The 12,946-nt window shown below is 42.0% G+C and overlaps 1 protein-coding gene across 1 annotated transcript in view; it reads left to right on the top strand.

The window, feature by feature from the left end:
• The window catches only part of usp31 (ubiquitin specific peptidase 31), a 73,020-nt gene that overhangs the window by 11,241 nt on the left and 48,833 nt on the right, over positions 1–12,946 (top strand). Inside the window, exons 5-8 of the mRNA XM_056288205.1 lie at positions 2,010–2,145; positions 6,253–6,400; positions 6,511–6,691; positions 7,438–7,549. Coding sequence (XP_056144180.1) covers positions 2,010–2,145; positions 6,253–6,400; positions 6,511–6,691; positions 7,438–7,549 — 577 coding nt within the window. The remainder of the gene's footprint in view (positions 1–2,009; positions 2,146–6,252; positions 6,401–6,510; positions 6,692–7,437; positions 7,550–12,946) is intronic.

Here is a 12,946-nt window from a genome sequence, read left to right on the forward strand (position 1 = left end):
TATTCGTTTGGCCTAGTTTCCAACTGTTAGCCCTGAAGTGATAATGCTTTTACAATGTTTTTACAATGCCTTGTAATAAAATACGTGTATGGACAGTTAAGTAAATAAAGTGAGTGTTGCTCTATTCCTAAATGCCACCTAGAGAACTGCCCACATAACTGATGGAAATTAGACAGGAGCAAGACAATGATCCTTTGCTGCTACCCACTATTTTCATTTGTCCTCATTGGTACTAGCGAGAGTAAAGAGCATTTTCCCCTGTTTATGTGGCACTGTCTTGAAATATTCTATCAGCAAATATTTTGCATTTTTAAGACATTTCCTTTTGACATTATTGCCATTATTTCCTATTTTTTTGTTGTGACATTAATCAAGACTTTGACTGACATGCTGTCACCTAGCTTTTTTCCAATCATTCCATTTCAGAAATGGTAAAAAAACAAAAACAAAAAACAAAAAACAAAAACAAAAGCAGGAACTTAGGTTTGGCCTAGCAGCTGCAATGTCACGAGGATTATTTCTGATTTTCCACTATTGATTACTACTGATTATGCATTTAGCTATGCAAATAATTTACATATTTCTTTCACTTTTATTGCCAAACTATCTCATCAATATTTTAACTTTCTGATGGAGAAAATCATGAACTTGTTGACACTGGTTTTGACGAAGTAATCTTTTTTTTTGGAACCCCCCCCTTTTTTTTTTCCCTTCCAATTGTACTTGGCCAGTCACTCCACTCGTCCTGGCCGTCCCAGTCGCTGCTTCACCCCCCCGCCGATCCGGGGAGGGCTGCAGATTACCACATGCCTCCTCCGATACATGTGGGGTCGGCCAGCCGCTTCTTTTCACCTGACAGTGAGGAGTTTCACCAGGGAGACGTAGCACGTGGGAGGATCACACTATTCCCTCCAGTTCCCCCTTCCCCCTGAACAGGCTCCCTGACTGACCAGAGGAGGCGCTAGTGCAGCGACCAGGACACATACCCACATTTGGCTTCCTGTCCACAGACACGGCCAATTGTGTCTGGAGGGACGCCCGACCAAACCGGAGGTAACGCAGGGTTTCAAACTGGCGAGCCCCGTGTTGGTAGTCAACAGAATAGACCGCTATGCTACCAGGATGGATGCCCCTATTGATGAAGTAATCTTAGACAGAAGCAAAGGACAATTCCTGAGTACCTTGCCCTTTGCTGAGAGGACAGACATGCTGATCTGTATAGAGCTTCTTACTCAGTGCAGTATCTTTTTTTTCTTTTTTTTTCATCATTGCAACCCTTGCATAATTAAACATTGAAATGGTGATCATTTATTGGGAGATGTGCATATAAGTCTTCAAGCAAGTCTGATAGAGGACAAAATAACCCCTCCCCCCGGCTTTGATTTGTCCTCATGCAACTTGATTGATTGATTGATCCCTGAAATAGAATATTTTATTCCCACTGTACAGTTTTTCTAACTCGAAATAAAAAGAGGTTCTTTGTTTCCCACCCTCTACACACTGGTTTTCTACTTTTGCCTTAAGTTGACAGGCCAGTGTCTTCCTGTTTTCTAAACCTGGATTAAAGAAACTGATCCTTTTATTTGTCATGCAGGGACTTGGACCCTAGAACAGCTTGTCTGATGTCATATGATTGGCTAATTCTTTAGCTTTTTGAGTAACTCATTCCCGTTTATCATGTAGAGGTTTCTAAATTCAAAAGGTTTCAAAGTAGTAAGCAATGCAAAAATAAAACACTGGCGAAGAAGTACAAGCAAACAAGTTTAATTGTATAATGTTATAAGATGCACATCACATTTTTATCATCTTTGCATTTAATGAAAAACATATCCCTACCATCAGTAACAAGCTCTTTTACACACTTATGTTGTTAATGGTAGATCAGAGAGGCTACCACATTTTCTGATTTACCAGCCCCAGGCCAGTAGAAACCCTTCAGTAGCATTGCATCTGTGCTGTGTCATGACATAACTCTTCAAACCCCTTTTGTTTCTGTGATCTGTTTGCAGGCCCCTGTATGTGACAGTGGTCTACCAGGGCAAGTACTCCCACTGCATGCGGATTGGAGTGGCTGTTCCCCTCAACAGCACTGTGTATCGCCTCAGAGATGCTGTGTCACGTGAGACCAAGATCCCCATGGACCAGGTGCTGTTTCTATTCTCTTATCAGCCTGGCATTAGATACAGTGATACTTGTTTATAGACACACAGTTTGTTTGCTCAGCTTTCCCACAGTTTGGACCGACAGGCCTTAGTGCTTCACCTCCATTTCTTACTTCTGAACAGGCAGCCATCCACTTGTGCTGATAGCTGTTTCTGTACTTGGTACAAAAAAGTAAAAAAAAAAAATCACAAATACTTAATAATATTTACAGCTATGGTATTGTTAAACAGTCAGGCTCAATGGTAGTTTGAGATAAACACATTTATGTTCAGCATTTTTACTTCAACCTCCATATGTCATTGACTACTGATCCAGGGGATATTTATTTGTACCAGAGAAACCAGCAAAAGAACTGTTTTGTTCATGGTCTCCTATTACAGTGTGACAAGTAAATGAGTTAATATTTTATATCTAGGATTAAAGCGCAACTAAACCCAATACCGCTTTTGTGAATTTGCTACCATCTAAAGGTGAAAAATATCTCTTAAGTGCTGGGCTGATCTTGGGACAAAATGATGTGAGCATAGCAGGATAAACACAGCTACAGCTGTTACTATTAGTGAGGGGTCCATTTGATTTAGATGTGAAAATGAGGAGGCATTTACAATGGCCAACAGTTTGGTCAGTCCTGGCTCATTAAATATCTGACTCAAACAGACCCATCATTATTTTCATTAGCTTCAGCTGTGTTTATCTTGCTATGCTTACATAATTTTGTCCCAAGATCAGCCCAGTAATTAAGAGATTGTTTTTCACCTTTTAGATAGTAGAAAACTCTTAAAGTGATATAGGATTTAGTTGGGCTTTAATAACCATAGTCATTATTAGTATGTAGTTTTACTGAGCAGTGATGTCTTGATGTCTCGGAACAGGGATTGTAATGACATTTAAACCACTGGTATCGATATAGACTATATGCTAAAAATGGCATAGCAGGCAGCTTTTTCTTATTGTTTGCCAATCCAGTTGTAGCCTTCTATTATCGTGCCTTGAATGCTGTACCCCACAAACTCCCAATTGTTCAACCAAACCTCCCTTTAGTGGTTGCATTCTGGCTTTCTCCCATCTTGTTATAAAAATAAACTCCACGCCTGTGGGACCTCAGCAGTCTAAAAGAAAGTGAATCAACACAGAATGTAAAAGGTGCTGAAAAAATGGACCACCAACTAGGCCTGGGCGATAAAATGATAGCAATATGTAACAGTGATAGACTCTTCATCAATAGTTATAAGAAAATTGTTTGATAGAATGGTCGATAGTTTCACTTAAATGCAAACCGCCATGAAAGCACAAAACGAATACATATGCTCCCTCCGTGGCTCATAAACAGCCTATCATATCCCTTGATAATGGAACATGCTACAAGTGACATGCTAACAACCAGTCATTTAACAGGTGTGTTTTTCAGTTGCACCATCGACATGTGACTTAACAACAGAAGCTGTGGAGTGAGAAGTTCAGACAGTGAGGAAATTATTGATTAAAAAAGGACAAGTCACCTCGCCGGGATGACAGTTTTTTTTTTTTTTTAAGTACCGATATCTAACATGAAACATTTTATCGTGATGTATTTTTCAACTATATCACCGAGCCTTACCACCAACTTCCAGAATGTAAACTGATTGGTACATCAGCAGGAATAACTGCTGGTGAGGTGTATCCAGTGCTGACAAAGTGGCTGTCAAAATGGTCAGCTATTGTGATGTTTTTTTCTTTTTTTTTCTTTTGATCTGATGATGATTTACCCGTGTTTTTGAACATGACTGACTTTAAAAAGTGTCTCAGATAGCATTGGTGTCCACCAGCAGTACTGGTGTGTAAATAAAATTCAAGTCACAAACTAATACCTTACTTCCCCACCATGCTTTTATAGTTATAAGATTTTTAAAATGTAAAGAAAAAGCAACAAGGAGAGACATGTTCACAGTTCCTTTTAGCCTTTTCTGAATTCCTAAGGGTGTTCATTCTTGTTTTCCCCAAGAACTGCCAGCTAGAACCACATTTTCCTTCACAGAGTACTGTGCTAAATTGGGGCTCTAGTGGTTTTTGGTTTGGACTTTTATAATAGTAGTATACTGCACACATTCTCAGCAAAGGGAATTAAACATCTCTGTGCTTGTGTGCAGAAGCCAGCACATTAAAGATTGCCTGTTCAGTCAAGGACCTATGCGGCCTCGATTATAATCACGGGGGGCTGTTTGAAATGGCTACCACTACAAGTACATGCAGCTGTCAGTGGTCACTGAACAACAACATTCACAATACATTGCAGTAGACCACAAGCCACAAGTGAAATGCTGCAAAGCGGACAGGTCAAGAGGGATTTTTAGTTTTATTTTCTCATTATTTGAAATAGGAGCACCATAGCTCTGGCTTTTAAGTGTGTAGATCAGAGGCCCACCAGCCTGCTGAGTGCTAAGGAAGTGTATAGCTCCCTTACCTGTCAATGTGCTCAGTCCTGTCATCTGATTTCAATCACATAGACATACCAACTTTAGTACTAGTGAGAAATAACAAGGAAGAAGCAGGCATATATATGGTTCAACAATAATGCTAAATCTGATTCACAAAGCTAGGTTTTTAGACTCATAGAAGCCTAAGTGTTTAAAGGAGCTTGGGACAATACAGTGGCCCAGTGGTTAGCACTGTTGCCTCACAGCAACTAGATCCTGGATTCGAACCCCAGACCATCCCAGGTCCTTTCTGTGTGGAGTTTGCATGTTCTCCCCATGTCTGCATGGGTTTCCTTCAGGTGCTCTGGTTTCCTCCCACCATCAAAAATACTTAGGATTAGTACTCCTGTCTGTGTCCCTGACCAAGGCAATGGAAAGAAGAACTGGAGTTGGTCCCCGGGTACTGCTGCTGCCCACTGCTCCTATACAATAGGATGGGTTAAATGCAGAGAACAAATTTCATTCACAAATTTCAAGCTGTAGCTTGAAAGACAATCGCTGAAGAAGAGGGGCTATGTTGACCTATGAGGTAAAGTAAAACTGCCCTACCTATGTGTGCCATTAAGCAATCCCTATGTTTCCTGGGAGGTTTCGTACCCATTGGCAGATAAAATGCAAAGTGAAAACAAGCCTTTAAGGGAACTGGTCTGAGCAGCGATTGTGTGATTCTCCCATAGTCATCACATGATGTGTAGAAGAAAAACAACTACCCGGTGCTGCTTTAACAAGAGTCAGTTGTTTTTGATTTCAAACATGCATGTTACTTCTTTCTTACTTAATGCTCTTTGCACCTTTTTTTAGCATATGGTTGTATGAAATAAGATGCCTTTATAAGACTATCCTGACTTATTTTCCATTTTTCCCCCCACCCCAAACAGACGTCCTGCCTTGAATGAGTAGTTTTGGCTGGTTTGGAGGTTTTAGTGCTTGAATCGGACATTCCACGATCTTGTGCTGATATTCTGTTTCCAATGCAGAAGGCCTCTCCTAACATATTCAGCTATCCCTCTTTGGGTTTTGGTTGGAAATAATCATTCTGTCAACGTCAGCTTTGTGGCTTAGTAGCTGTTGGTGGATTAGAAGATGATATAGGTAACAAATGTTTTTCTTGGGTGAGGTGTTTGTTCCGTGCCGAAATACCTAGCTTAGAGGTCCAGGGGTTGTCAGTTTTACTGCCTCCCTGCCTTTTGATTCACCCATGGTGAAGACTTTCTAGGAGCATGGCTCAGTTCAGCAGAAGAAGAAAGCCATGATGAGCTCACGATCCATGAAAGAAGGATGCCTGTTTAGCTTGTGATTTTCCATGATTTTCTGTGTTTCACATTTACCAGTTAGTATGCTATCAAGTAAAAACACAACACAGGGGTCCACATTATTCCACATTATATAGGAATTGTGAACAAATCATTGTTGGATTCCATTTATTATACAGTGTACAGCATGTGAAATGTAGCTGGCAAGATCTGTCAGCAATGGTTAAGAAAGGTTAATGGCTGAAATTAAGATGTGTCATTAGACTTTTTCATAAAAATAGACATGGCTGAAGGCACTAAAAATGAAACACTGTTGTGAATGCAAGAGAGCGAGTTTCCAAAGTGTTCTTGTTCTTGACACTTTTTTTTAATTCATCTTTCAGTTTGTTTTGACCGAAATGTACTATGACGGTTTCCATCGCTCCTTTTGTGATGATGACGATGACCTTGACATCATTCAAGAGAGTGATTCCATCTTCGCCTTTGAAACTCCAGAGACGTTTAGACTGGAAAATATTCGCACCAAAAGAGGTAACTAAAACATCATAGTAAGATATCAACATCAAATATTGATCTTTGCTCACACATGCATCGCTACAAAAGAAGTAAAAAGACACATCCGTTATCTTTTTCTTTCTCAGGAAGCCTGCTTGCAAATCTAAATCAGAACAATTTGAAGTATGGAAATGAGATCAGCAGAACCCCATCTTTCATGCAGGGGGCCATGACTCCAGTAACTGCTTCGCCCAATAAGAACCTAGGGGCTGAAAAGATGATTCTTTTGGTGTGTAACAGAGCCTGCACTGGCCATCAAGGAAGGAGGTACTGTAGCTTTGAGTTTTGGCAAATCAATCTTCTCTAGAATACGACTGTAATAACTTTTCTGTAACAAACTGACAAATTGTCACAATTCATTTTCAGTGAGTTTAATCAGACAGGCCACATTTATTCATGCTATTTCAGTACATTGACATTGAATCTCACTGGATCTCAAATTAGTTTCACATTTAGACTTAAGTACCATGATTTGGAGCTTTTGGAGCCAGCTTCAAGTTGTTGAATTATGAATTATATTTAAACCAGTTCCCTTGAACACCTCATTCGGGGGTGTCTATCTAAATATACCTAACTCTAACTTGCCATTCCCTATCTTGAATATCTTTCCACAATTCCCAGGGGATCAGTGCGATGTGCCACCCAATTTCTCATGGGTCAAATGGTAAAATGGCATAGTGCAGCTCACATTTCACTGTAGACATTGAAATCAGCTTGTGAGCTGTGATGGGAAATTCAGCTTATCAAATAGCAAAAACATAATTTTGACAGATATTTGTTATTATTTATTGTTATTCTTGTTATTCTTTTTAAGCCTCCCCCAGTTTTGCTGACCTGCACAATTTGGTTCTGTTTGTTTTGACATCTTAATGGGTTGTTTGGCCTTTGATCAGACTGTTTGAAAAACTACAATGTACCATGGAAATGACAGTCTCCTTTGCAAAGCATTTCCTTTACACTTGTCATGTAACAGTTCATTGCTGAGAATGTTATTTCTTTCTTTCTTTCTAAAGGTTTGGCTTGCCGTTTGTACTGTACATGGAGCGCACCATAACTTGGGATGCTCTTCAGAAGGAGATCCTGGAGAAAATGCGTCATCTATTGAGGCCTGGAGTGTACGTTCAGGTAATAAGAGGACAAGGACATCTTTTTTATAAAATGGTCCAACTTTTACTTTGCTGTTTGCATTTCAGTTGAAAAGCTATTTTCTTGATGAACAAAAAATGAAGTTTTTGTCAAAGTTGGTCTAAAAGTAATTGGTAATTTCTTGAAATTAACTTAAAGTTGTTTTTAAAGTCTCTAAATATAAAAAAAAATATTATTAAAATGTTCAGCACTTTGTGATAGTGAGAAAAAAACCTGTTGATTTCTGTGTCTTAAAGTTCCTTATTTTGCCATCATGTGGTACTTTGATACCTACTTTGATATGATAGAATACATTATTCAAGAGTTGTAGTTATTTTTCTGTGACATTTTTGAGAGCCCATTGAACAAAATGGTTAAAGATGTAAGCAAATCTGGGTGTCCGGGTAGTGTGGCGGTCTATTCCATTGCCTACCAACACAGGGATCACTGGTTTGAATCCCTGTGTTACCCTGGCTTGGTCGGGCGTCCCTACAGACACAATTGGCCGGGTCTGCAGGTGGGAAGCCAGATGCGGGAATGTGTCCTGGTCGCTGCACTAGCACCTCCTCTGGTCGGTCGGGGTGCCTGTTTTGGGGGGGAGGGGGAACTGGGGGGATCAGCGTGATCCTCCCACGTGCTACGTCCCCCTGGTGAAACTCCTCACTGTCAGGTGAAAGCAGCGGCTGGCGACTCCACATGTATAGGCTGTGACACACCAGGCCGACGTGTTGGGCCGTCGGTGAGCGTCTGTGGCCCTAGTTTATGCGGTGTGTCCCACACCATTGTCATTAGTCGGACCCCTGTCGGCAGCTTTTCAGCCGATTCAGCATGTTGAATTGGTGGCGGAGCCCGTCATTGTGAGAGATCAATCTGATTGGCTGCTCAGCTTAACGAATCAGTGCACGAGAAGGGAAACGGACTTTAGGAAAGCAAGCAAACGACGAAGTCAAGAGGCCACACACAGAAGGCTCTTCTCATTTTTCGTCTTCGTCTCACCTGAACATTTCAAGAATTTTCCTGTCACGCAGGCGCAGAATGTACATGCTAGTTGGCCATTGGCTATAGTCTTTGCGGTGTGTTCAAGGACTACTTTTTGTCCCAGACGCAGGTGACGTGAGGTGACGCAACAGTCGGTCTTTGTCATCGCTAGTTCTCTGATGTCGGTTTGGTGTGTATGGGTCCTATCAGAGGAGACATGTGGTAGTCTGCAGCTCTCCCTGGATTGGCAGAAGGGGTGGAGCAGCGATCGAGACAACTCGGAAGAGTGGGGTAATTGGCCGGATACAGATGGGGAGAAAAAGTAGTCCATGGGCCAGAGCCCAAAATTTCCTATTTCGGTACACTCAAGGTGGCAAAACTTACTTATAATTTTTGAAAGGATCCATGTCTGTAGATGATATTTTGGTATGATAACCATTCCTGAGTGGCAGCTGTATCACAGTTATCAGCTCATGAAGTTAACCACTCGCTAAACTAAATTGCATTTTAGACGCTGGTGCATATCCTGGTTTAGCCTCATGGCCAGGACATTTTTCAATGTTCTATAATATTGTCTTTGGTATCATTTTAAAGGGGACCTTCTTAGCTTTCATTCAAGCCCTGTTGTGGATATTTCTCACAAATATAGAGGTCACTTGAGCTCTTCAACCCGTCAATAACACACATCTTTCTGCAATTTTCGCCTAAACTATATACTTTCTTTTAGCCCTGTGGCATCTAGGAATATCAGGGACACAAAACACAAAAACTGGAATACTCACAGGACTGTAAAGATTCAGGAAATGTATAATATACCCATACTATTTCATTGTGTGAGGTGATTGTGAACCTTAAATTAGAAGGGCATTATTACTAAGAAACTAACTAGACCAAAGCCAGTTAGTCCATGGGTCAGACCAGATATCGATATCACCCAAGGTGACACAACTTCACTGGTGCCATTTTATTTGGTACACTAACAGAAGTAAAATAATACATGATAACCTTTCCAAATGAGCAGCTATTTCATTTTTCTTTCAGGAAACCTGTTTCTGTGCCTCTCACCATTGTGTATTCTCCCAGATTTTTACAAATATAGCATTTCAACACCCCTGTTACTGATTAGCCTAGCTTAAACTCTGGGACAGTTCTTAGTTGGCCAACAACCAAGGATAACCAGTACTGTGTACTTCCATTCATTGTGCTAAGCTAGGCTAACGTGCAGCCAGATAGCTTTCTACTAAACACATATAGAGGAAACTGGTATCTATCTTCTTGTCTCACTCTGGAGAAGATTGTAAGCTAATTTCCCATAATGTTAGCATGTTCTTTTAATGTATATGTTAATATGATTAGTTAAAGTGGCTACGAGGAACTTTCATCTTGTGTTGATTTTAGCGGCCTCATGTGGACAAAATACAGCTGTTGCATAGCAACTAGGTAATGTATCTATTTGTGGCTATGTAAGATAAATAATGGTAATATGACGCTGGTGAAACAAAGTAAACTTTGTTTTAGTAGTGTTCATACACCTAAGTTACATGTATTTGTTTGTATGTGGCAGGTGAAAACTGACTGAATATGGCCACTGGTGAACAAGCAAGTTTTTACCCAATACCAAAGCGCCCACGGGTGGAGTGCATTATCCACTGTTCTGATGATACAGATAAGCTGGTTTCACTACAAAGTGTCGACTCATGGAGAACTCTGCTCAGGGCAGCTCAGATACGAAATCATGCACCAGTTTTGAAACTGGCAAAAGACATTCCTGAGGGACAGATTCCAGCAATCTACTACCACAGAAAGTGTCGCAGTATCTTCACTATGAAGCAAATTCTTGATGGCCTCCTTGCAAAAGAAAAGAAAAGAAAAGTTGTGTCTCTGCTGAAGAGAAACAATCTAAGAGAGTAGCTCGACATGCTCCAAGTACATCTAGGACTTATGATGCTGAGTGCATATTTTGTCAGAAAAACAGCAAATATTCCAAGAGACAGAATACGAGAGAAGTACTGGTGCAGTGTCGAGAACTGCGAGCTGATGCAAAGATCAGGAGTGCAGCCACAAAGAAAAGGGACAGCAGAATCCTTGCCATTGTGAGTAGAGACCTTGTAGCAGCTGAAGGGCACTACCACAGGTCATGCTATAGACTTTACACCAAAGAAGAGGTTTCCAAAGGAGAGGTTGCCAGCAATGAAGATGATGATGCTGCAGCCCAGTATGAAGCTGCTGTGAATAAGGCATACAATGAGCTGTTCCTCTTCATCAGGATGGAGCTTTTTGGCAATCCTCAAGTGATGACAATGACTGATCTCTCTTCTAGACTGGTAGCTTCAATGAACTCCCAAGGCATTGCCCAAGTCAAGGAATCAACCAAGAAGCACATAAGGTGAAACCTGGAGAGTGAGTTTGCTGGAGCCTTGCAGATATTCCCTGATGAGAAAGGAAAATTCCTCCTCTATCCCGATAACTTGTCCATGAGGGAACTTGCCAAAGAAAATCAGTCTCTCAAAAGGGAGCTGCAGACCCTGAAAAGTGTCAGTGCACAAGATGTTATAGCCAAAGCAGCCATCAAATTGAGAGCAGACATTAAAAGTCAAGATGTTCCTCAAACCTGGCCGCCTGAAGTCAAACCAGAAGCAGAATGTCCTACCATTCCAGAGTCGCTCATTATCTTCCTGTACTCTCTACTCACAGGCTCAAATGATCCGGATCATGCATCCCAGAGAGTGCAGTGCCTTCTGCAGTCATTTGGCCATGACATAGTATATGCAGTGACATGTGGAAATACCAAGCCTTCCAAGCACATGGAAATGTAGAGTTGATAAACATCCTCAACCGACTTGGTCACAGTGTGTCCTATTCACAGATGGAAGAGATCAACACTGCCCTGTGTCTCCAGAAACTCTCATCATCAGGGAGTGGCATTGCCCTTCCAGCTAACATCCATCCTGGCATATTCACAACTTTAGCCTGGGACAATATCGACCGTCTTGAAGAAACTGTCAGTGGTGAGGGAACATCTCACAGAGTCAATGGGATTGCTGTGCAAGCAAAGCCAGTCAACCCACTTCCTGTCCAACCCATGCCCACTGTTCCCAAAACAAAGAAGAGAAGCATTGATGGACCCCCACCAATGTTACCAACTTACAATGCTGGACAACGGGTAGGGCCACCACAAAGCAAAAAGTCAGATGCCGATGCTGCAGCCAATACTAAGCTTGCCAGAGAGAAAAACCTTCTTTGGGTCCTAGCACGCATGTCACAACAAGAAGAACAGTCAGTCAGCAGCTGGACAGGCTTCAACATCCTGACTCGAGGAGAGATGACGGTCATCCCCGACAATATAGGCTATCTGCCTACCATCAATGCTCCAGCGACACAAATGTCTACTGTCAACGAGGTGCTTAACCAGTCACTGAGCATCATGCAGTGCTTAGGCCTGAGGAAGATTGTCTGTGTCTTTGACCAAGCCCTGTATGCGAAGGCTGTCGAGATCACATGGAAACACCATGACAAGTTCCATGATATCATCGTTAGGCTTGGGGTATTCCACACCATCTGCACACTGCTGGCAATAATAGGAACGCGTTTCCAAGATGCTGGACTCAAAGACCTCTGCATTGAGTCTGGCATGATTGCAGAAGGCTCAATTGCTGGTGTTATGGATGGCCGCAAGTACAACAGGGCAGTGCGACTACACAAGCTCCTGTATGAGGCTCTCATGCGACTGACCTTGAATGGTTTCCTGTCCTGGTTGGAAGAAACTCACAGGAATGACATGGTTCACCTGAATGAGACACTGAAGACCATTGACAGCCTTGGGAAAGAAGTCTCACAACATGCTTTGAAGGAGGTCCTCGAGAACAGCTGTTGTACACGCATCATGGATCTATTTGAAGTCTACCGTGAGTTCCTTAGAGGTGGAAACGGCAGCCTCTTGAACTTCTGGATGTCCTATTTGGACATGGTTGAAATCTTGTTGGGGCTCATCCGAGCATCCAGAGAGGGAGACTGGATGCTACACTTGGCTAGCATTCGAGCAATGATCCCATGGTGCTTTGCTTATGACAGGATGAATTATGCACGCTACCTCCCCTACTACTACGCCCAGATGTCTGAGCTGCCCATCACACACCCAGATGTGTACACAGAATTCATGGAAGGAGGCTTCTCAGTCCAACTGGGTTCCACCAATCCCTTTGGCCGAATCCCTGTTGACCAAGCTATAGAAGAAATGGTGAACAAAGACACCCAAACAGCTGGAGGGACAAAGGGATTCAGCTTGAAGCCAGGAGCTGTGACCAAATATTATCTCACAGCTGAGTATAGAAGCATGTACCTCAGACAGCTGAGAGACCTGACAGGTCAAGGCAGGTGCAAATGGTCTCATCCAGATCTACAGAGTCCAAGGATCAAGAG

The sequence above is a fragment of the Lampris incognitus genome, chromosome 10, assembly GCF_029633865.1.
Source record: "Lampris incognitus isolate fLamInc1 chromosome 10, fLamInc1.hap2, whole genome shotgun sequence".
Lineage (NCBI taxonomy): Eukaryota > Metazoa > Chordata > Actinopteri > Lampriformes > Lampridae > Lampris > Lampris incognitus.